The 24994-nt window shown below is 52.6% G+C and overlaps 1 protein-coding gene across 2 annotated transcripts in view; it reads left to right on the top strand.

Annotated features, from left to right (window-relative positions):
- Nucleotides 1–24994, top strand: part of PAX7 (paired box 7) — a 103970-nt gene that overhangs the window by 35391 nt on the left and 43585 nt on the right. For both annotated transcript variants that reach the window (XM_066372032.1, XM_066372033.1), the window contains exon 5: nucleotides 17691–17890. In XM_066372032.1, the coding sequence (XP_066228129.1) occupies nucleotides 17691–17890 (200 nt within the window). The remainder of the gene's footprint in view (nucleotides 1–17690; nucleotides 17891–24994) is intronic.

Consider the following 24994-nt stretch of genomic DNA (forward strand, 5'->3'; position numbering starts at 1 on the left):
TGTCGGTTAAGTAAGCTAATTCCCCACGAGCCCTCGCCAGTGCCTGGCCCACAGGAAGCACTTTCAGGGAGCAGGATAACCACTGGTGGGGCCTTCCTTGCGGTCCAGAGCCCTTGTTTGTAAAGAGAGGTAATGATCTAGCAGGTGGTGCTAGGACCAGGGTTAAGTGAGATAGTAAGGGCCTGGTCCTTGGTGCCTGGCTGATGGTCCCAGATAGGATAAAATCAGGGCTTTGCCCAGGCATGGCTGAGGCTATCATTTCCAAACCTCATAATGGGAGCAGGGGCGGTAGGAACTGGGAAGTGGGGGAGGATGGGGACAGGGTGGGGTGGCTTTTGGTTGCCCTGCTCAGGGGACACTCTGTTCCACACACCCTGAGTGCACAGGCCCGGGGACCTGCCACACCCCTCCCCAGCCTCTTAGCCCAGGGTGCGGTCACAGGCCTGGTCCTCCAACAGTACCCCTCCCCCCCTCTCACTTCCCCTTGGGCCAGAGCTCTCAAACCTTAACTTATGAAACCTGCTGACGCGGATCCCAGGCCCATAGTCCATAGGGCCTCCATCTGTCTTGTCCATTCGTCTGTCTGTCGCACATCATCTCTGGTCTGACTCCAGGGCCCAGAGAGTGGGTACTAGCTGACCGGTGGGGAGCTGCAAGCTCTTTAGAAGACTGCCCAGGCCTGTGGGACACCATCCACCTGGCTCCTTGTCCCATCAGGCCCCACTTAAGGGGATGTACCCTTAAAATGTGGAGGGCAAAGGCAGGGCTTGCCATGCCTTCAGAAATGGAAATAAGAGGCATTTGTTTATAATTTACTGCCTGACATGTAACGGGAACCCGATGGGACCAATCAAGGCTCCATACTCACCCAACTCCTAGCTCAAAAGTGCTGGAGCTGGTCCAGTTCTCTGGAGGCAAATGAATCTCAAAGTGGGGCGAAGCACTCTTCACCCCACCCCATGCCGCCCTCCCTCCCTTCCCACCCGACCGCCCACTCTCCAGACTTTTGCAAGACTCTGCATGGTTCTCAGTCGGGGCTGCCAGCCTTTCCAAGCTGTGGGGCAGGAGGGCGGTGTGGGGCGGGAGTGGGGGGGGGGGCTTGCTTTCGAGGTCGGAAAGAGCCAACAAGGCAATTTGGGAATGGACTAGAATATTCTGGGCACAAGACGACGGGCAAAGAGAAGGGGCCCCGTGATGGAAGAGGAATTCAGTTTTCAATTTTCCTCAAGAGAAAATTGAGCACGCGAGAGACAGAATAATTTTCCAGCGTGCAGGCCATAAGTAAAACCTCCCTGAGACATTGTGAGTTATTAAAGAGGAGGAAAGAAAAGAAATTGTGAAATCAGTTTGCCTTTAGCAGAACTGTACAATGAACTCTTATTTCCAGGGCAATCTAATTAGAGGACAGGCAGCCGAGCCGCCAGGGGAGGGGAGCTGGAGGCTGGGCCCCCTGGGCTGCGTGGGAAGAAGGCTGGGAGCAGCACGTTGGACTTTGGGGAGGTGTTTACCCTCCCAGCATCATCAGCTAGCTTGGATTTGAATCCTGGATATTGGCTCTGGCTGATGTGTTCGAGTTGGTGGCTTAACCTGAGCATTCGTTTGTTCATTAAGAAACAGGAATAGTAAAACTCGGTGTTGGCATAGTTGTTAGGATAGATGAGGGATGTGTGGGCAGAGCTTGACGCACACTGGGTGCCCGATGTGTGTCGACTTCTGTTCCTTCTTATCCACTGGGGTTACCGGCTGCCACACTTCCAACACCAACACTGTCCACATCTCCGGGCACCCTTGGTCATCCCCTTTCCTTTCAGAACCTCTCTTCCCCCCACCAACCCTCTGAATCTAGCCACAGAGTCCCCTAGCTTCCTAGTATTACATGTCTAGCTCAGCCTCTGAGGCCACCAAGCTGTCCATTCTCCTCCCCACCCTGACCTCTTGCAGGGTACTTAAGATTCTTTTTTTTACAAGACCAGTGCTCTAACCCCTGAACTATGGAGCCAACGGTAAGATTCTTCTTTTTTTTTTTTTAATTTAAAGTGAGAGGAGGGGAGATACAGAAACAGACTCCCCCACGCACCCCAGCCGGGATCCACCCAGCAACCCCCATCTGGAGCCAATGCTCTGCTTATCTGGGGCCACTTGCAACTGAGCTACTTTTAGTGACTGAGGCAGAGGCTCCACTGAGCTATACTCAGTGCCCAGGGCCGATGCTCTTGAACCAATCGAGCCATGGCTGCAGGAGGGAAAGAAAGAGAGACGGGAGAGCGAAGGGTGGAAAAGCAAACGGTCACCTCTCCTGTGTACCCTGACAGGGAATTGAACCCAGGACTTCCACACGCTGGGTTGACACTCTACCACTGAGCCAACCGGCCAGGGCCAGATTCTTTTGTTAAAAGATCAATTATTTTGCTCAGAAATACAGAATGGGGAGTCACCGTCCCCGGAATTATAAGCACACATGCATGTATGTGCACGCCTGTAATAGTAACATGAGTCCTTCCACATCTATTTACAAAATTCAGGATCTAGCACCTTCCCATGTTATCCGTCCATATCTTGAATGCTGCACCCCCTCGCACCAAATGCAGCCCAGGCTGCAGAGCGCTGCTCTTCCCAGTAGCCCCTGTCAGGGCTGTTTGGAGTGCACAGTATAGTATTGGAGGAGGGAGGGAGAGGAAGGAGGCAGAAGGGTGCAGAAATAGAAGCAGTGGCTGGTGGACATTTGGCCAAGATCTTCCCATTGTCCTCAATTAGAGAAAGGGAAATGGGGTGACAAATGGGCTCTATACATAGGGTTTCAGACTCCTGACGGATCAGGGTTCAAGTCCCGGCCCAGCCACAAAGAGCTGTGGGACCTTGGGTAAGTCATTGCCCTTCTCTGAGTCTCATCCTTAGAACTGGTTTAATGCCAATAAAATCTGCCAACCAGGTCTGAGCTTTGTGGGTGCCAATTATGCATGCCAAGGTTAGTGCCTGGCACCAGCTGAGTGCATCACCAATGCTCGGTATCGCTGTTTTATCTCCCGAGAGGATAACTTGTTCTTCAGAACCAGAAAGCCCAACTCCTCACCTTTCGTTCCTTAAATGACACTGTTTTGCCCACCCCCAAATATCTAGAAGCATGATTTTGTCCTCTGAGAACAGGTATGCTTTCAGGTCCCCCCCTCCCCCTGCTAGTTTAATGTAACTAACCTCTTGACTGGCCACATTTTGGAAAAATAATGTTATTTATTCTATTAAGATTCAGCTAACAGGACCCGGAGCAATAATTGCCCCAGGGTGCGAGTAACAGATTTTATTTTTATTGATCAAAAAAAATTTTTTTTATCAAAAACACATCAAACTAGAAAAGGCGTAAGCAGCAGGATCAAATTGAATTTTAACTCCTTTAAAAACTGTCTCCCTCCAGCAACTCATTTCCAAAGATGTCTGATTCTTTGCAATGAGATGCTCTCAGTCCAAGGGGGGGGGGGGTCAAGGGATTCCGTGGGCAGGGGAGGCTGCCGTGCAGCCAACCCGGAGACGCTGCATTTGCATTTGGTCGGCCTCTGAGTGGACCGAACATCTGGGAGCAGACCGGGGAATTCAGTGGAGTACCTCTGTGTGGGTTTACTGAGCGCGGATCCTCTGGACCTCTTGGAACTGTTCAGCTGGCTAGCGGGGGCTTTCAGCGTGGGGCCAGGTGTCTGGTGTGGCATAAATACATTTTTAATGAGATGATTGTGCAGGATGTTCTTAGCATACTTACCAATAATCATGTTGCTTTTAAGAACAAACCATCGTAAGCCTCTGTTAGAACATTGCAAGTTGTTGCATAGATCTGGATATATAGGAAGGGGGCAATGCTTTCATTCTTAACACGTACATTCAATCATCATTCATTCATTCCTTCATTCAATAAATGTGTGTGGAGCTCTTTCTATGAGCCAAGTTCTTTTTCTGGGCCTTGGGAATAAAGTAATGAACAAAAGAAATAAAAATCCTTGTCCTCTTGGAGAGGAAATATTGCTCCTCCAACTTATTTAAGCTGGGGGGTCAGAGGGTGGGTCACGAAGGAGACAAGTTGCCAGGCGTGATCCATGACGTCAGCCTTTTAAAGGTCACTCTCCTGATACTGGGACAGCTCTTTCCCCTCGCTAATACCAGGGGCACGTCTGACTGCTGAACTCAAAGGGAAAGATGGTGGGGAAAAGGAAACAGGACTTAGGTAAGAGCCGGGTAGAGAGCAGAGGTGGAAATAGGTGGGCTCAGAAGCCGGGGCAGGTCTGGGGACACGCTGGGTCTCGGTCAGGGCTCCAGGCATCCTGGGCCCCGGTCTGTCAAGAATCCGACAATGCAGTGACTGTGGGAAGTTGCAGGAGCAGATACCACAGAGAAGAAAGTTCACCTGCCGAGCTTACCCCACTGCACACAACGTGGGCGGAGTGTCTCTCCCCCTACCCCAACCCTCCGTTGTGAAAAAGATCTAGAGTTTGGGAGCCCTGTGGGGCTGAGGGCTGGGCAGTCTTATTTAGGCCCTTGATTTCCATTCTGATCATCGGTAAGAAGTTGCGTGGTTTCCTGTCCACAGAGCAGCTTAGTTTTATTTTTAGCTGTCGCTGTTTTTCTCGGAGTTTTTTTGTTTTTATATATAGCAGAGCGTTTCTCAAACGGTGGCCCCGTGAACTGTGAGGGCAGCCTCACCTGGGAACTTGCTGGGAATCAACTTCTTAGACTCCACTTTCTGAATCGGAAACTCTCACCGAGGCCCAGCAATCCCTGTTCAGTGAGCTCTCCAGAGGACTCCGATGTCCTGAACTGCTGGGGAGGCCGCTTGATGGACTGAAACCGCATTCGTCAGCTTTGGCGCCGGACACACCGGGGTTGGAAGGCGGGCTTTGCTTCTTAGCACCCGAGCAGGTCTCTGCACCTTTCTGAGCATTCACCAAAGAGCCCTGGCCCCTGAAATGATTGTGAGGACACCATGAGAACACACGATGCCTGTTGAGTCCCTGGCATGCAGCAGACCCACAACAGACTGTCACCCCTTCTTCCTTCTGTGACTGCGGTACGTGACAGAAGCCACACTTTGAAAGCAGATGGAAAGTGTTCAACAGGGCAAGGGCTGAGCAGCTTTGGGAAATCAATCTCGCCAACTCCAAGAGCAAGAGAATCGTAACATCTTAGAATCACGGAACCATAAGATGATCTACCCAAAGGAAACTATTTAGACCCGCCCACTTTTTTTTTTTTTTTTTTTTTTTTACATAAGAAGAAACAAAGGCTCACAGAGGAGCCTGCGTACCTGGTCTAGATGACATGGCGTGTTAGAACCATCCCTCTTGTCCCCACAACCTCTTCCAACCATGCAGCTGCCTCCTTCCATCTGTCCTGCCCTCTGAGCTCTTTTGCATAAAAACTTCCAGCGAGAGAGCCCCAAATGAGCCCCTAGCTGCTATTTGCAAATAGTTTTTGAAGCCAGACCTCACAGCCACTTTGTTCTCTGCTCTGTCGGCCATAGCTAGTTCAGTACTAACACGTGTTCAACACGTTGTGCTGAGTGGATGGATTAATGTCTTGAAGGTGTGGCCCTGAGCTGGCGTCTTTCTTTGGCTGCTTTCCCCTCGTGGCGATCTCTCTGGGGGTAGGAGCTGGGGCGATGGAGAGGGCAGCAGCGGGGGACCCCTGCCCTTGATGGGCCTCCCATTGACCCACCAGAATCCTGGCCCTGGGACCTGGCTCCAGCCGGTGTCGGCTTCAGGACCAAGTTTTCTAAGGCTGCGTGTCCGCCTGACATAATACGTAACAGTAATTAAGAAGTAAGCCGCCTTGCCCAGCTTCACAGTGATCATTTGGCTAAGTAACTACCATGGTCCAGTGCCTCAAAAATCACCATTAGAGTACGCTCCTTATGGCCATAAAATTTCTCGTTTTCTGCCTTTCATCAGCCTCCCCCTGCAATCTTCGCCTTGCTTTATTTATACATTCGTCCTCAAACAATGGCAATAAACTCTTTCCCAGAGTGTTGCAAATCAGAAATTTGTCCACATTTTTCCACCACCTTCCACTGTGGACCTGTTCTGCCTGGGAACGGCCTGCCGGGCCAGCTGGAGAGGCCGGGAAGCCCTAGATTGATGGGGGCACGGCAGGATGGGGTTGCTGGGGAGAGAGAGCGGGGAGGGGGCCCGCGGGAGAATGCGCCATGAAAGACCTCTGGCTGCCCAGCGACCAGCCCGAGACACAAGGCGCTGAGACTGCTGACGGGCACAGGGGCGGGGAGGGGAGAGGGGAGGAGGGATAAGCCTCCCTCCTCCTCCCCCTAAGTAAGAGAAGAGGAAGGGCCTGGGGACTTTGGGAAGCATGCTGGGTTCCAGGCAGAATAGAAGTCTGATCAAACCCATCCTCTGGCCCCTCCTCAGGACTCAGAGGATCTCAAGTAGCCCACACTCACTGCACCTCCAGGTCAGACTCCCAGTCCCCTCTGGAGCTCCTCACTTCCCATGTCCATCAGTCCTTCCATCCAGCAGCAGGCATTTGCTGAGAGTCCTACTGTGTGTCGGGACCTGTGCTGGGCCCTGCGGGGTGCAGTACGAATGAGTGAATCAGCGACCACCCAGGCCTCCTTCTCAGGGTTGTGCTTAGAGATCCAGGAGGACCGCTTGTTCTCAGGGACGAGGAAGGTGGGACCCGGGAAGGGTTTAGACTTGCCGGAGGTCACATAATACGTTGAAAGCTAAGCCAGAGACAAACCTCAGGGTTCTGTTCTGCAGCTTCTTAATCTTTCCAACCAGCCTCCTCCCCCCCCACCTGCTCTGCCCCAGACTCTCTAGGGACCTTCCTCTTGGCATCTGGCTGGGATTCTGGGTGACAGTAGCTGGTTTGCGGGCTGCTTCGGCAGTGACCCTTTGCCTGTTAACCTGGAATTACTGGAGGTAGCCATAGGCGGACAAGTAACAGAGCTGCAGGCTTTGGTGTAAGTCTGCAGAGGGGAAGACTGCCCTGCCCAGTGTGCTCCCACGTAAACCTCTTGTTTCTAAGGATGTAGGCTGGCTTCTGTTAAAAGCCGCTAACCCCTGTGGCAGGACGGTCCAGACTGCTTTTCCAGTGATCCTGCCTGACCTTCACCTCTGCTCTCTGGGATCAGCCTGCAATCTGCCCATCTACCTTCACGAGAGTGGTTCTCTTCAAAAGGGCCAAGCCTGGCGACATGGGCTCACCTCTATAATAGTGAAATGTAATTGCTGTCGCTTTTATTGGTGTGAGTCTGGGGCGCGCTCGGTGGGCACTTAGGACTGTTGGGCACATGCTTCTCTGTGCACCTTGACCAGCGATACAATGTTAGGTTTCGGAGTTTTCTTTTGAAAGAAAGATGGAGGTGGGGATGGACGGACACTGGATGGAGAGAAGCGACCCCCAAGGGAAAGAAATCAGCGCACAGTTCTGAGACAACGACTTTGGAGGGGGGCAGAGCTTGAGTCAGCTTTCGTGTTGGTGATGACGTGGACCACGGGTTTTCTTTTGTTTAACTGGTGGCAGCAGTTCCTACTCGAGACTGTTACTAAGAAACGTCTAGGATGACAACCGCAATGCTGTTCCTAGTCACTCTGCCCTGCGGTAACACCCAGTTATAATGGAAAGAATATAGTTTCCATCCTTAAGAAACTCCAGTTTTATTATGCAGGCATTGTCTTTATGCTGGGGTGCCCCAGGTTTGAGAGCAGAAACCAAGTTTTCACGCTCAAGAAGTTCAAATGAACCTTTTACAAACTGGATGATAAGGTGTGTTTGAGAAACGGAACATCTGTGCTGAAAGTTCATCGCCAGTCTCTGGCCGGAGTTGATGCCAAGGGCTTAGAGGATGGCACAGGTGGCAAGTGCCACAGGGATTCAAGGAGAGAGTTCTCCAGGTGCGACAGTCTCGGAGAGCTTCACGGACTCGGTGGACATGGAGCCTAGGTTTGAAGAGTGGGGGAAGGGAGACAGTTGGAAACAACGTGACAGCATCATCCCGTCCAGCTGGTGGACTGGCCTGGGAGGGGCCTGCAAGGACAGGCACGTTTGGACCAGTACAAAGAGGACCTTGAAGACCAGGCTCCCAAGTGTCACCTTGATGGTTAAGAGGGGGGTCTCTGGAGCCAGTTGCCTGGGTTTCGCTGTCCCTTCTGACATTGTGGCTAACGATACTCCTCACTAATAGCAGTACTTAGCTCTTTGGGTTCTAGTGGGAAGCCATAAGGCACGTGTCAGCTCAGAGTTCATGAGCAGCTATTTCCGTTCATCCTCCTGTGGCCTTCATGCCCAGTCCAGCCGGAGCAGACTGTGTGCGATCACAGAGCCCAGGCTTCGGGGTACAGTGAGCACCAGGTTTAAGCCCTTCCTCAGGGCCCTGAGGCAGAAGGTCCAATGGACAGAAGGTGGTCCTGAGGCCACCTTCCATCCTGCCTCCTTTTACAACTTTCCAGCGGGCTGCAGCCCCCCACCCCACCCCCACCCAACCACCAGGCTCCAGCACTGAGAGGGGGTGAGGGAGAGGCAGAGGGGAGGGCGAGAAGGAGGTCCGGGCAGGCTTGGCTTCTCAGGCATATGGTCCTTTCACAGTGGCTTTGTGGGGTGCTGACGGGTGGCCGAGCTGCCTTTTCCTTGCCGTGCTGGGCAGCTTCATCTGGCCACGCGGGACCAGCTGCTGCTCTTTCCCCTTCGCTGCTTTTGAGGCCCCGCCCCAGGACCCCCCAAGCCCAGCTTCCTGGGGCTCTCTCTCTCTCTCTCTCTCTCTCTCTCTTTGGGCTCTTAGCACCTGCTGGCATTTGTATGCCAGCTGCAGCACTTACCTGGGACTCTGGCACCCTTTCCTCCTTGTGGGCACCATTTACATCTGGGACAGCTTTCCCTGGGGATGGGATGTGGGTCTGTGGGTGTGGCTGGAGCTGTGCAGAGTGCCCACCCTGGTAGAATAAGGAAGGGATGACAAAGGGGTGGGTATTCATTCATTCCTTACCTTTGTATTCTGTGCCAGGCAAGTGTGCTTGCCGCTGGGGGATACAGGGGTAAATTAAGCTCTCATTGTATGCAGGCACCAATAATAACAGCGGTGATAATAATAATATTAGTAGCTAACATACTGTACTCTGAGCATCTATTGTGTACCTGGCACTGTTGCAAGCCCTTGTCTTGCAGTAATTCATTTAACTTTCATGCGGGACGACTCTGTGAGGTGGGCATATACTCTGTGGCAGCCCAGGGGAGGGAACTAGCTGAGTTGGCGTGGGAAGCAGGCTGTGGTGATTGTGTCACAGGCACCACCTGGCATTTCTCTGGGTTCCCATCGGAGCAGCCACACTTATACTCCGAGAAGTAGGCAGCTGGCCGTTCCCAGTCCCAGGGGGTGGATGGGGAAATGGAGACTCCAGGAGGACCAGGGACATGTTCAAGACCACACAGGAAGTCAGGGACTAAGCCTGGAAGGCCAGCCAGCCACCCCCCCCTTACCGGGCTTCTGTCGGAATGAGAGGAGAGAGTGCGTCAGGGAGTCAGCCCAGTGCCTGGCACCCACCGGTCTCAGACCTCGGCCACCAGACAGTTTTCTGCTTTTTCCTCGCTTTCTCTTGTCTCCCATCACTGTCCTCATTTTAGAAATAGAGAGAATGAGGCTTGGGAGTTAAAAAGCACATCTGGCATCTATGGCTCTTGGGAGGCAGACCCAGAATCCGCACGAATCCCAGGTCCATCTGATTGCACAGCATCTCTCCCCCCGGTCCCCACGTCTGCCTGTGGCTGCCTTGACCATGCTCTGTAAGACAGGGCCCTTTGGCAAGCCCCCTCTCAGGAGCTGGCATAGAGAGCTCTGCCATCTGCCAATAACCACTGAAGGAGTGAAAGAAAACTGTGATTGTTTTCAGGATTGTCTTCAAGTCACAGGCCGAGTGTAGAAGGCGACAGCGAGCGGAGCTCCTGTGGCAGCAGGCTTGCTCCTGCCTCTAAGATGCCTGCTTAGGATGCCCACCTTCTCCCCTCCACAACCCGCAACTGCTTCCCCTTCCACAGCGCCGCATGTACTGCCTGTGATGCCAGCAGGTTAAGGAGACTGAGTTGGAAGGCTCCTCATGACACCTACCTTTACCTTCGACTTCTTGCCGTAGGGCAGGTCAACCTTAGTTTTGAACTCTGCACCCAATAAGTTTTCCCTGTGTGCTGTTGTCTCAGATGGTTCCAGCCCTCTACAAACCCTCTTTTCTCTCTCATTTGTGACTTGTGCTGGGTTCACAGTCCAGTGCACGAAAAAGAAACCTCTGGATCCACCATGAGAAAGCATGGCTTGGAATTCTGGCAATGCAACCGCACAGTGCCATTTCAAGCAGTACTACTTCCTTCTTCCTAGATCTGTCCCTTCCTGGTGGGAACGTAGAAAGAGTGTCCTCCAATGCCTGAGAACAGTATTATGCTGTTAGCACCAAGGCCATGATCAGGTTCCTAGAGAAGGAAAAGTTTTGTCATATTTAGGTTGTAAGCAAAGTAAGAGTTCCGTCCTGGCTTTCTAAAGACAGTTTCCCCCTCCTCCCTCCTCTCCCTGACTTGGAGGACTGAAATTGCCCGGTTGATTCATCTCAGTGACTGAGAAATAGCCTAGGATTTGATGTAAGATAGGACCTATTTGGATTCCTACCTTGCTGGAGCCTCCACTCCCCAGGGAGGACTCTCACAGAGCGGGACTGAAATGAATCAAATGCAGACAGTTTTGCTGAGTCCCAGCAATGCGGACACCTCGGACCCAGATAAAGGAGGGCCGCTGCCATCAGGGAAGGTATCCTGGAGGGGTGACTCCAAGCTGAGTCAGAAAGGAGGAGGATTAATGGAAGAACCTAGAAATCAAGAGAAGAGTGAGACTCAGATGGGCAGCGATGGAAGAATTAGGGAAGATCACCAAGAGCAAAGATGTGTCATTAGATAGAGACCAAGGCTGAGAGCATCCTCACCCCAGCGTTCCTGTGTACATAATTACTACGTGCAGAGGCGAGAGCCGGACGCTGGAGAAGGATAGGGGAAAAATGGATTTATTTGAGGGATGATGTCGGAGGGAAACTCTGCAGACACCCTGGACTGCCAGAGAGACAAACAGATGGGTCAGAGAGCAAACCAAGCCCAAAACACATCTGGAGGCAAAAATTACAAACGTCGGGCACGTCCTGAGAAGGCAGTGTTCTTTGGAAAAGACAGTGATGTTGGGGAACGTGGAAGGCAGGAGGGAAAGGGGAAGACTGAACATGAGATGGGTTTCTATAAAAGAAGTCACAGGCACGAGCCTGTAGGCGCTGAGCAGGGCTGCAGAGGACAGGACATTGTGGACGTCGCCCATTCATTCCTCCGTAGGGTCGCCAGGAGTTGGAGCTGCCTCGATGATGTGCGACACACACCTGTTTGCTGAGCACTCACTCGTCCCCTGGCCCAGTTTCATGTGTTGTAACAGACTCACACATCTAGTCACTCACTCATTCATTCATTCATTTAACAAATGCTTGAGGCTGGGGTTGCTGGTGTCCAGGGAGAGAGGGAGTGGTGTATGGGGTAGGTTCGGGGCTAACAGGGCTTCTTGCTGACTCTCCGGGCTTTGGTTCTGGACTGGTTGCACATGAGGTGTAAAGGGAGAGGCAAGGACGCCGAGGAGTGCCTGGGTGGCGGTGCTGGGTGGGCACCCAGGAGAGGTTCAGGCCCAGCCGGTGAACAGGAGGAGGTCGCTTCAGGGAGGTTTGACACGGGGTCAAGCCCCACCTCCCCGTCTGCCTAGTCCTTGTGCCCGGCCGGCGGACTCCTGCAGACAGGACCTAGATGCAGGCACCATGCTCTGGTTACAGCTGAGCGGCCCCAGCGGAGGGGCTGGGAGGGCGCCTGCCATGGCCCTGGCTCTCCGGGCCCCCAGCTGAGCTGTAAATGACTTTTCCATTTTCTCAGACCTGCGCCCAGGCCTGTTTGGTATTCAGGGACGCTGGGCCCACACTCACCGGCTCCCAGCTCTGCCCGAATTACTTGATTAAAACGCATATCAACTATTATGTGATTCGTTTCTCCGCCGCAGCTCCTAGCCGGCCTATGTTAAACTGTAATGAAGGGTGGTTTGGGAGACAGCCTGCACGGGAGCACAGGAACAGGGCTGGGAGGGTGTCTCTGCTGGGGGGTGGGTTCTGAGAGAAGGACCCCCCTCCCCCCTGCCTCAAGGCCATTGCTGGCTTCCCCTGATCTAGAATGACAAGGATTTGGAGGTGGGCCAGCTCGTTCCTGCAGGTCCAGTAATGGTAACCATCTCATTTCAAGGTTTTTCCTCTAGCAAAGAGAGTCAGAAGGTTTGAGAGGGGAGGGACAGAGAACAAACCACTTTGGTTTTCATGATCCAAAATGGAATCCTCCACCCCCACGCCCCACCCCGGGAATTCACTGTAGGGAAAATGACTCTCACTGGGCTGGGAGTTCCAAGTCCGGGGTTTTCTTCCCAGACTCACTAGCCAGGGAGTCCACTGAACATCTGTAAAGTGGGGCTGTCCCTGCCGGCTTGGCCGTCCGGAGTTATTGGGAAGAACTGTGTTAGGAGAATGACAGGGTTTCTACACTGTAGAGCGAGTGCACAAGTTTCAGGTGATGATCTTAATTGACTGCAGTGTGTGATTGTCCCGCTAAGACCCATTCACCTAAGGAGCCTTTATTGAGCACCTGCTGTGTGCCAGGCACAGTCCCTGTTGCAGTCAAGGGCCTCCTGGTACAGCGGGACCCAGATACCCAGAAACAGGCAAGTTTGGTGTCTCCTGATGAGCTTGGAGAGCCCTGAAGCCAGCCCGGATAGGCCCAGGAATTCTTCCTAGGGGAGGCACCCATGAGCTGGGTTGTGCTGGATAAGTAGGAGTGCTCCTGGTGAAAGGGAGGGGCATTCCAAGCAGAGGGAGCTCCCATTCAAAACACGGAAGGTGTGAGAGAGCCTGGCTCGGTCATTCAAGGAAGCTGAGAGCTGGACAGAAAACCACGTGGAGTGGCCGGGTGAGTTGGACACGTGAGCAGGGCCTGTGTGGCGGGGCCTCACTGGTGGATCCTCGCTGGTGGATCGAGGCTTCCTATGTCAGTGGCTGTGAGAGCTGGTGGGCTTCAAAGGCGGGGGGGGGCAGAAGTGAGGCAGTGGCTGTGAGAGCTGGTGGGCTTCAAAGGCGGGGGGGGGGCAGAAGTGAGGCAGTGGCTGTGAGAGCTGCCTCCAGCAATATCCCACCCACTGCCATCACCCTGGCCTGGGCTGAACTCTGCCCTGAGCTGACTCCATTCCTGCCTATCCTTAAGCATTGACAAGCCAAATGGAGGCTGTCCTTCATTGGACCGGGAACTTCTGAGAACAGGAGGGTGATACCTCTTCTATCAGATTGCGAGCTTCCTAGGACAGAGGCTGTTTTCCCCCCTGTAAGATTGGGAGGCTCCCAAGGTGGGGCTGGTTTTCTTCCTTGCTCAGTATTGGACTCCCCACATCCCGAACCAGAGAGAGGATCCCGGAACCCAGAGAGAGGGTCCCTCACCATATCCCTCTCTCTTGGGGCTATCTCCAGACTAGCACCAGCTCAGTGCCCTCTCCCTGGGGTCTTCCCGTCTCACAGCAGCAGGAATGCAGCTGGCCGGGAAGCTGCCCACACCAGACCCAGCCTCTGTTTAATGAATGCGCTCCCATGTCCACTGTCCCCGCCTGCCCCTCTCTGTGCCAGCTGCCCGGCTCTCGATGCACGGAGGACTCAGCCCCAGCCATCAGGGCCTCTCTGTGGCCAAGTCCACCTAATCCTGTTGATGAATTTAACTCGGAGACTACAGGGTTCCGGAGGGGGAGGGGAGGGCATCGCTGGGGAAACTGAAGTGAGGGTGGGATGGTGACATCAGTGTTCTTAGTGAATGAGCCCCCCTCACACCCACTGCTTTGGTCCTGTACCCCTACCCTCTTCCCTCTTCTGTCATTATCCACATTGTCATCCTTCGTGGGTCCTTTCCAGGTTCCAGATTACTTCTACTGGCTTCATTTCATTCCATTCTCAAAGTGACCCAGTGAAGCAGGCAGGTGTGCACCATGACCTTCACTTTTACAGCTGAGAAAACCAAGGTCCAGAGAGGGGAAGCAATTTGTCCAAGGCCACACAGCAAGGGAAAGACAGAACCTAGAATCCATGTGTCAGGCTTCCCAGACCAGGACTCTTGACTAGACCAGAGCTGCCCCAGAGGGCCCCCAGACTCCCGCCCAACCTGTCCTTCCTCCCCTTCCTTCTCCAGGAGTGAGCATAGGTTTATAGGCTGTTTGGCCTTCGTCAGGTTACTAAACCTCTCTGAGCCTTGTTTTCCCTCTTTTTCAAAGAGCCAATAGCCCAGACCTATGGTGAGGCTGGCACAGGCCTAGAAGGATGTCTTTTCCTGGGCTGGGCCAGGCCAGAGGAGGAGATCTTTTGCAGAGGACTGAAGTTGCACAGTCCAGTTCTCACGAGATCTCCCTCAACCTCTGGTTACTGGGATAGAGGCTGGCTCTCCCCACTCAGCATCCAGAGGGTTGTTATGGCAACTGCCAACATCCTAGAGCAGGGGTCCCCAAACTTTTTACACAGGGGGCCAGTTTACTGTCCCTCAGACCATTGGAGGGCCGGACTATAACAAAAAATATGAACAAATCCCTATGCACACTGCACATATCTTATTTTAAAGTAAAAAAAAAATGGAAACAAATACAATATTTAAAATAAAGAACAAGTAAATTTAAATCAACTAACTGACCAGTATTTCAATGGGAACTATGCTCCTCTCACTGACCACCAATGAAAGAGGTGCTCCTTCCGGAAGTGCGGCGGGGGCCGGATAAATGGCCTCAGGGGGCCGCATGCGGCCCGCGGGCCGTAGTTTGGGGACCCCTGTCCTAGAGGATCCTTTCAAACGATAGAGGCCGGTGGGTCCTGCTTTGCCTTCCCCAGTCTGGGTTTAGGTCTGGGGGGTCTCTCTGGGCCCACAGAGGTCCCAGATTGGTGTTGACTGAAGGGTGGGAGGGACAGGGACATGAGGAGGAAGTAGACTCAGCACTCCATGTTGAGTCTAGAAAGCTGCATGTAAATTGGAGGGCCAGGGGCGGGATGCCTACAGAGCCTGAGTGAGCACGGAGGCTGGGCAAGACAGTGTCAGAAGCACCTTGAATGTTCCCTCAGTTGCTAACTGCATTTATGCTTTTGGTTACAGCTCCACGTCCTGTTCTATTACTTCCTTAATATTTTACTTTCTATGAAAGCACCTTAAAACTGAATTCAAAGAAACTAATGCTGTTGTAAGTGGAAAGTGAGTATCATGTCCTATAAATAGATAGGAGCCATAAAAACAGTGTTGTTCGTTCTACCCAGGGACTGTTGCACGCAGAAAGCTCTGAGGCCGGTCCTCTCCTCATCAGGAGAGAACAACAGTGTTAAATTTGTGCTGTCCTGGGTGGTAGTCACCGGCCACACGTGGCTATGGGAATTTGAATTAAAGTGAAGTAATATAAAAAATTCAGTTCTTCAGGTGCACTAGACACATTTCAAGCACTCATTGCCACATGTGGCTGATTCTGCCACACGGAACCACGCAGGTCTAGAACTTTCCCGTCTCACAGAAAGCTCTGTTGCACAGTATTGCTCTGGACTGAACTGCGACTTAATCAGACTGGGGTTCCTCCTGGCACAGGGCCGTGTCTCCTCCCCTGTCTGACCTTCTAGCTCTGAGCACAGTTTCTGCCCAAAGGTTTTTGCCTCCAAGGACCCTGATCCCCGTCTCACCCAGCTGCTGTCTGAGCTCAGGGGTTCCTCCCTGGATGAAGGGCCTGGGGCCCCAGTCACCACCAGCAGGCTGGCCTCCTTTCCTGCCTGCCCCTCCCTGCTACTGCCTTCTGAGGCCCCAAGGGCTCGCTCTCCCTGTCACTGTCAGAAAACTGAGGTTATGCAGTGAGTTTCAGGAAATGAATCCTTGTGATTAGTTGTCTTTGGCTCTGAGCCGCAGACGTGCTGGGGAAGGCGGCCAGGCTGCCAGCTGTGCTCACCATGGCCTCCTCTCAGGGACAGGTTGCTGGGCAGCCTGGGAAAGGGCAGGTGAGGGCTTGGATCGGACCCCAGTCTGCCTGTAGGGACGAGGCAGGCAGTGATGAAGGGAGGGCTTCCTTGCCTTTGGACCCTTGTTGTCACAATCAGGGACGGCCTGGCAGTGACCAATAGAAAGCAGGCCATGACTGTCTAATGGTCAGGGCGGCAGGATGGCGGGAAGTGGACTCAGGAGGAGGGGCAGTGCCCAAGACTGGGTGCGCTCCCAGCTGTGGACGCAGCGCCATGATAACACGACCCATCCTGCCCTGTGACATGCCAGGCCTTTGCACATGCTCTTCCCCCCGCCCAGCATGCCTTTCCATTCAGCTCCTGTGACATCTAAGAGGCTCTATTAGGTTATTGGAGTTGGGGGTGGGGATGCTGTCCCGTGTGGGAGGGGCCTAGACCATTTGAAGCAATTGAGTCAAAACAGGGGTGGGGACAGGTCACTATTGCATTCTCCCCCCTGCGCCCCCCATCCCTTTGTCCCTCCCTCCCTTCATTTCTGCAGTCTTTTCCCCCAATGGAGTAGTGTCATTGTTTAAGTGGTTGTCATTTAAAAAATACTAAACTATAAATAAATATGAAGAAGAAAGCAAAAGTTCTCTCTTCTGAGGTTATCATCTGTTAATCTTTTGACAGTGTTCCTTAATTTGTCTTCCACGCATTTTCCAAAAGTGAGGTTGATTGATCTTTGCACATAGGTTGGCACGTTGCCTTTTCCTATTTTATTCCAAAAATCATTTTATTTTTATTTTATTCATTCTTCGTTTATTGGGATGGCATGGTTCTCCAAACATATGGGTTTCAAGTGCACAACTCAATGTAACACCATCTGTACCCCATATCACGCATCCTGAACCCCAAGCCTGCATTTTTCTTAAAGTCAGGGTTATTTATTTTTATTTTTATTTATTTTTGTGGCAGAGACAGAGTCAGAGAGAGGGACAGATAGAGACAGACAGACAGGAAGGGAGAGAGATGAGAAACATCAATTCTTTGTTGCTGCTCCTTAGTTGTTCCTTGATTGATTTCTCATATGTGCCTTGACTGGGGGGGGGGGGGGGGGACTACAGCAGACCGAGTGACACCTTGCTCGAGCCAGCGACCTTGGGTCCAAGCTGGTGAGCCTTGCTCAAACCAGATGAGCCTGCACTCAAGCTGGCAACCTCAGGGTCTCAAACCTGGGTCCTCCACCTCCCAGTCTGACACTCTATCCACTGCACCACCGCCTGGTCAGGCTTAAAGTCAGGGTTATTGAGGTTATAGTTCATATACAGTAAAATTCTCTCTGTCTTGGATACTATCATTCTAGAAATTCTGACAAGTGTTTTTTGCCATGAAACCACCCTATGTCACGGGCATCCTTCCGTGTCAGTGGAAATAACCTAAATGCTCAACTGGAGGGAATTTTGTTCTTTAAGGAATGGTTGTGCCATGAAGTATTTAACTGACCCCCTAGAGCTGGGCGTGGAGGCTGCTTCCCACTCTTCCCTCCGATAAACGATAAACGATGCCTTGTGCTCAAGAGAGATCTCTCAGCGCAGCGATGGCCCTGAAGGTGGGCGCGGAGCCCCTGCCGCTCACCAGGCCCTGCCCTCTCCCCCTCTCGCCTGGCTGCAGGGAACCGGCTGGACGAGGGCTCCGACGTGGAGTCAGAACCGGACCTCCCTCTGAAGCGCAAGCAGCGCCGCAGCCGGACCACGTTCACGGCCGAGCAGCTGGAGGAGCTGGAGAAGGCCTTCGAGAGGACGCACTACCCGGACATCTACACCCGCGAGGAGCTGGCCCAGAGGACCAAGCTGACTGAGGCACGGGTCCAGGTGGGAAGGCGTCTCAGGTGTCGGGCACTGCGGGCCTCATCCAAAGACTGGGGTGGAGAAGGTGGGGTGGCCAGGGTCTGAGTGGGGGCTCAGTGGGCCCCCAGGGAATTCTGCAGCCAGTGGTCTGGGGACCGCGTAGACAACTAATGCCACCAGCAATTGATGCAGAGTAAGTGGGCAGCAATTGTTGGTTGACTGACTGGTTGATGGAGTGTTGGCGAGCCCCGGGAAAGCCAGGAGCTGCAGTGAGTCCTGTTGAATTGCATTCATCTCTCTGAGCAACAGGTACTTCAGAAAATGATGAAAGGAGGGATGGAGAGAGGGATGGAGAAGAAGAGAAGAAAAGGTCAAAGGAGGGAGGGAGGAAAAAGGAGAGAGAGGAAAGGAGGGAGGGAAGGAGGGCAGTGGTTCCGTCAGCAGAGAGGGCCCAGGGAGTATAAAGATCTTCAGATCTCTGATGAGGGGAGGAAATAGTTTGGAGGCAAATTTCTGAACAGGCCTAGCTGCCTAAGATGGATAATGAGTTTCCCGGTGTGGGAAGCATGCAGACAGGCTGGGCAAGCATGTTCCTGGTGGGGTAGCAGCATCAGAGGTGGGTGGCCAGACCCTTCCCACACCCTCAAGTGTGCGGTTCCCAACCAGCAGGGGTGAGGGAGGGAGAATGCAGAGAAGTATAGCCTGCCTGGGGCTCAGGGCCTGCCATGGAGGGGGGGGGGGACTTGCCTCCTCTCCCCAGGCTGAGCCCTCAAACCCCCCCCCCCCCAAGGACTACAGTCCTCTGAGAGCAGAGAGAGTCTCCTGGGCTGGCTGGGAGGGGCTCAGGCTGGGTAGTGGAGAAGGAAGGTCATGATGCCAGCTCCCTTGGGAACCCATTCCTGGCTAGTCTCCTCCCTGAATGGGGAGGCACTTCTGCAGACGGGGCCACCCCAAACTGCTCAACCGGGGGCACTTGCCTCCGAGGGCAACCAGCCTTTGTTGGGTATCCACCTTGTGGCTTCTTGTGCATGAAGTGGTGGGACCTCAGACCCCCTGGTCAGGGTCAGTGTGGTCACCGCCAAGCCGCGGGGACAGAAGCCGAGGCTTAGAGAGGGAACGTGCCCAGAGGCGCACAGCTGAGCAGGGGCTGAGCTGGGCCTGGAACTCGGGCTTGGAGGATGCAGAAGCCCGGGTTCTTTTCATCCAGAAAAAGAAGTTGACTCAGAGCCTAGAATGTAAAAGCAGTAGGGAAAGTTCTAGAAGCAAAGTGGCATTTAACCAGTCCAGGAACCGTTGTACCTCCCTCGCCCTCCCCACCCCGCTCCCTGAGTGGGGGGGGGGGGCTTGGCTGCCTTTGCGGGAGACCCCACAGAGCAGGGGCAGGGGGCCGGCAGCAGCAGCCAGCTCCTCTTATTCCCTCCCCTCCTCCCCAGGGTGACACCCGAGCCTGCCCCGTGCCTCCCTCCCCTCCTCTGATCCTCCTGCAGCTGTTCTCCTGGGCACATTCCTGGGTGCTTTCTCATTCCCACGTCTGGGGGCCACGGCCGCTCCCACCACCTTGAAGCCTGACCGCTCCTTGTAAAATTTCCTGGCTGTCAAAGCAGTGCTTTTATTGGCCCAGGGGACCCAGAAACAGGTGTCACTCAAGGTCCAAGGAGGGAGGGGGACAGGGAAGAGGGGGAACAGCCAGAGCCCAGACAAACCCACGGTGAGGAGGCCCAGGCAGACATCCTCCACATGCTGACTCCCTCTCAGACTCTGGGCTCTCCCGGGGCGGGGCTGGGTCTCCCCCTCAGACCGTGAGCCCCCCAGGGTTTGGCTAGGTCTCCCCCTCAGACCCTGAGTCCCTTAGGGCGGGGCTGGGTCTCCCCCTCAGACCCTGAGTCCCTTAGGGCGGGGCTGGGTCTCCCCCTCAGACCGTGAGCCCCCCAGGGTTTGGGTGGGTCTCCCCTCAGACCCTGAGTCCCTTAGGGAGGGGCTGGGTCTCCCCCTCAGACCGTGAGCCCCCCAGGGCGGGGCTGGGTCTCCCCCTCAGACCCTGAGTCCCTTAGGGAGGGGCTGGGTCTCCCCCTCAGACCGTGAGCCCCCCAGGGTGGGGCTGAGTCTCCCCCTCAGACCCTGAGTCCCTTAGGGTGGGGCTGGGTCTCCCCCTCAGACCGTGAGCCCCCCAGGGTGGGGCTGGGTCTCTCCTCCCCCCCCAGCCTATGAACTTTCCCTGCAGAGGGAGGAACAATAAATGCTGATTTTTTTTTTTAAAGAAGAACAAACAAAAGGAAATAAAAAAATTCCAAGACAGGAATGGTAGAACATTTGGTACGGGGAAGAGGAAACTTGGAGGACAGGGCTGTTCTGAGAAGCCCTAGAGGGTAGAACCAGGGCCAATAGAGAAATGTCCCAAGTCCTGTATGAAGGTCTGTAGAGACGAGAGCACAGGACTGGGATCCACAGGTCTAGGCTCCCATGGGTTCCTGCCCCTGACCTGTTGTGTTACTTTCAACAGGTCAGTTTCCTTTCCTGAGACTTTCCTTTCCTATGACTAATTTTTCATCTATGAATAGAGGAAACAAACTGAATGGTAACTAAGGCCCCTTAAAGTTCTAGGATCATTATTGACAATCAGGGCTGCCTTGTGAGGTGATGAGATCCCCATTTCCAGAAGCATTTAAGCAAAAGTGGAGCATTCAGTCTATGAGAGATCCTGGAGAGAGGTTTCTGCTGTGGAGAGTATGGCAGGGACCTCAAAGCCATCTAGTCACTGCTTAGGTTTTGAGGTCTTGGCCTCTGATTCTAAGAGTCTTGGTTCAGGGATTTTGCAAAATGTTTACTTTATTGATTTTAGTGAGAAAGGAAGGGGGAGAGAGAGAGAAAGGAAAGGAACATCGATCTGTTCTTATATGTGCCTTGACTGGGGATTGAACTGGCAACCTCTGTACTTCAGGATGATGCTCTAACCAACCGAGCTATCCAGCCAGGGCTAATTTTATTTTTCAGTTACAGTTTATATTCAATATTATTTTGTATTAGTTTCAGGTATACAGTGTAGTGGTTAGATAATCACATATTTTACAAAGTATATCCCTGATTTCTCCAGTACCCACCTGGAACCATATGTAGTGATCACAGTATTATTGACTATATTCCCTCTGCTGAACCTACATCCCTGTGACTGTTTCACAACTATTACTTCGTACTTCTTAATCCCTTCACCTTTTTCACCCAGTGCCCCCCAAGTCCCCTCCCTTCTGGAAAGCAATGTTTATGCCACCTTTGCTCCATGGCCCCGGGAGATGGGGTTGGGTGGGGGGGTGGAGTGGTTCAGTGTGGTCTCAGGGCCAGATGCCCACGTGTGAATTCCAGCTCCATCAATTATTCCCTTTGTTCTCAGCTTTCCTCATCTGCAAAATGGAGGTGACAGTAATAGGGTCTAAATCAGTGGTAGTCAACCTGGTCCCTACCGCCCACTAGTGGGTGTTCCAGCTTTCATGGTGGGCGGTAGTGGAGCAGCCAAAGTATAAATAAAAAGATAGATTTAACTATAGTAAGTTGTTTTATAAAGATTTATTCTTCCAAACTTAGTGAAAATCCATCATAAAGTACTTGGTAAGTAATTATTATTATATGCTTTAACTTGCTATAACTCTGCTTTATAAATTTTATAAAGTAAAGTTACTTCCCTACTTTATAAATCACCATTACTGTGGATCCGGTGGGCGGTTAGAAAATTTTACTACTAACAGAGATACAAAAGTGGGCGGTAGATATAAAAAGGTTGACTACCCCTGGTCTAAACAATGACATGGAAAGACACACGCAGAAAGTTAGAAAGTGGAGGCACACAGATGTGCTGTAGGTTGGGGGGATCATTGTTATTACAGCTCCACCTGTTCTTGGTGGTTCCAATCCTGGCCACTCTTGGAATTCCAGGTTCATTCATCTAGCACATTTATTGAGCACCTACTGTGTGCCAGACACTGGCCTAGGCAGCGGAAATTCAGCAGACAGAAGTCCGTGCTGTCGTGGAGTTGAAATTGAATAAACCGGTGAGCAGGTCAACATGTGTCAAGTGGAGTTTGTAACTCAGGTGTGTGCCCTCCCTCTGCCCCCCCCCAGCCCTGCTTTTGAAGCCTGCAGGGTATTATATGACACCCCAGTGTCTGGCAGAGACACCCCTCCCTGTCTTAGCCTACAGAGAGCCCAGCCACCATGAAGGGCAGGAAATGGGGTGTCAGGCAGGAGGACACATGCCTGAGGACCGGTAACTTTCTCTTGGAGGACTCTTTCTTTTTAAGGAGCTGGAGGCTGACCCCAGCCTTGTGTACATCTTCCTTGGAGGTAAACAAATCCATTGTGTCCCCGAGGCCAAGGTCCCTGCGCCTGTGTTTCTTCTAGAAACAGGCCACCCTGAACTGAGTCTCATTTTGGAGGCACTAGAGGGACTCTAATTAGTGACTTCAACTAAATCTTTTCACAATACTTGAAGACATGTATAATGAACTTCTTATATGCCAGGCACGAAATGCGACATTTACATACCTTATCTTGACCGTCCTCACTCTAATCCTAGGAGGTAGGTAGGTATGATTAATGTCTTCATTTGGGAGGTGAGAAATCTGAGATTTAGCTAAGCACAGTAACGTCGTGAAGACACAGTTAACAGGCAACTGTGCTAGGACTTGAACCCAAGTCTTCCCATTGAGTTCTTTTCATCTGTTTTATATTGAAGAAAGGGCCAGAAGAGATACTCAACTCAGTAAACAGATGCTTTCTACGGGGTCTGCTCCCAGAGCTAGGTGTGGAGGGGAGGATCAAAAATGAATAATAAAACTTAGTCTCTGCTTTCAAAGACCTCGACCATGACCAGGGCTTCTGGGTGGGGTGCCGAGCTGCCACTGTCCCTCTCGGAGCCCCCAGTTCCTTATCTGTAAATGTGTGACTTCCTGGTACCAGGTGCTGGCTAAGAGCCCTCCAAGCCGCACCATCGGAGGGTTTCCAGTGGATCAATAGCTGTAACTATATGCTGTTCTCAGCACTTTGCCTGTGTTAACTTATTTGAGGTCCAGAACTGCCTAGGAGGTAGATGCTATTATTGGCCACGTTTTACAAAGAAACGGAGGCACAGAGGGCTAATGGGATTTGCCCATGTTAACTAGGAGTCAGAGGCAGGATTCAAACCCAGGCAGTCAGGCTCCAGAGTGACTGCTGTGAACTAACCATCAGGTCGCACTTTGTGAGGAGGGAGGTGCCTGCTGGAGTGGAGGCAGCCCTGGGAAAACAGGACAACAGAGGAAGAAGAGGTGAGAAAATTGACAGTTGAAGGGCATATCCTCTCCTCCAGGAAGCCCTCTTGGATTCTGAGAGGTGAAGTTGGAAGCCCCTCCTCAGACCTATTTGGAGCACCCTAAAGGTCACAGCGTCACTACACTGGGAAGCGACTGCTCTTTGAGGTGTCTGTTGTGTGCCCAGGGAGAGGGCAGCTTGAGGAATAGGCTGTCTCTCTCCTGTGTCTTGCTTGGCACAGTGCAGAGTCCCAGTAAAGGTTCAAGGCCAGGAGGGAAGTAAGAAAAGAAGGGAAAGTAAGGGAAGGGGAAGGAATGCCTCCAACTTCATTTAGTATCTTCACTCGAGGAAAAGACTCTCCCTTAAGGAACAGTTTGCCACAGAACAAACCAGAATAGCCTGTCCCATATTGAAGTCATTCTCCAGCCAGCTTCAAGATTTTTGCCACATCTTCACAGTACCCATGTTGTTCTTCACTTTTTATAAAAATCAATGTATTTGAAAATAAGAGTGTATCTGAATCTCATAAAAGGGAGGCTGTTGGAAACACACACTAAGAAGACAAAACAACATGGGGAAAGTCGTGCAGGAACATGTCACCTGCAAAGGCTCCTCCTCTCTGTGTCAAAAAGGGAGGTTAGCGAGTGTCGGGAAGGCCAGGAGGATGCATTCACCCTGAGCCAGGACCAGAGGCCTGGAGGAAGGGAGTGGTTCAGGATTCTTTAATGTCTGCATCACTGGCCATCAGGGATATCTCCCCAACATGGAGTGATAGGAGTCCCACCCTTTGAGAAAGGCTGAATTAAAACGCCCTCGCGCAAGCAGGGAGCAGGAAGCACTGCCCATTCCTCCCTGCACAGCGGCAGCCTCAGTCTGACTGGCCGGCATGCAGCCCGCCCCAGGGGGCCCGTAGGAAGCCATCTGTGCTCTGGGGAAGCAGGGAGAACCAGGGCTTCCATTTTATTAGGCTCCAATTTTCACTCCTCAGACTCCCCTCTGCACGTCAGCAGGCACAGTCTGGAGGTTTGGGGGTCTTAAGTGATCCCGTGCCAAGGATGATGAGGGTCTTAACTCCGACAGGAGGGGCTCCCAACTGAGCCTTGTGGTCCCAGCCCTGGAAAAGCCATCTCTGCCTTTAGTTGTTCATTCATTTTTTCATTCATTCATTCATTCATTCATTCATTCAGAATGTATTGGGTCAGCACCAATGGAGCACCGCAGGGAGGGTAGGGGCTGTAAATAAGGCAACTGTAAGCAAGCACAGAGGCCTCCTGAGAAAAGGCGGGACCTGTCTAAACTTCCCTTCTAGGCAGGCAGTGATTAAGGAATCCGAGCAGGAGGAGGAGATTCAGCTGAGCCCACAGGCCCAGGAGTCAGTTGCAGGAAGAGTATTCCAGTTAGAGGGAACAGCACGTGCAAAGCTTACAGGCTGAGAAGAGGCCCTCAGAGCAGCCCCCATTTCGCACGTTTGTTCTCCTCTTCCTCTGGCCGGGCCCAGAACTATTTGCAAACTCAGAGAAGTACCAGTAGGCTCTGGAAAGTCAAGGTGATTTAAGTTTGAACCTCAGCTCCATTGCAGATTGTCGAGTGTGTGGCCTTGGCAAGTCATTTGACCTCTGGGAGCCTCCGTTTTTCCCGTCTGTAAAATGGGAACAGGGAGGACACGTCTCATGGTTCTATGTATGGACAGACATGTGGAGCACCAGCACAGGGCTTGGAGGAAAGGGAATCTCAAGGATGTTGGGTTAGCTTTGCACTGATGCTTAACAAACAGCTGTGTCTGTGGGAGGTGGGTTTCTCCAGTCAAGGGGGTCTGTGCTGGGTGAGCAAAGTGGGGCCGCAGGCTCCAAA

This window comes from Saccopteryx leptura, chromosome 3 (genome assembly GCF_036850995.1).
Source record: "Saccopteryx leptura isolate mSacLep1 chromosome 3, mSacLep1_pri_phased_curated, whole genome shotgun sequence".
Classification (NCBI taxonomy): Eukaryota; Metazoa; Chordata; class Mammalia; order Chiroptera; family Emballonuridae; genus Saccopteryx; species Saccopteryx leptura.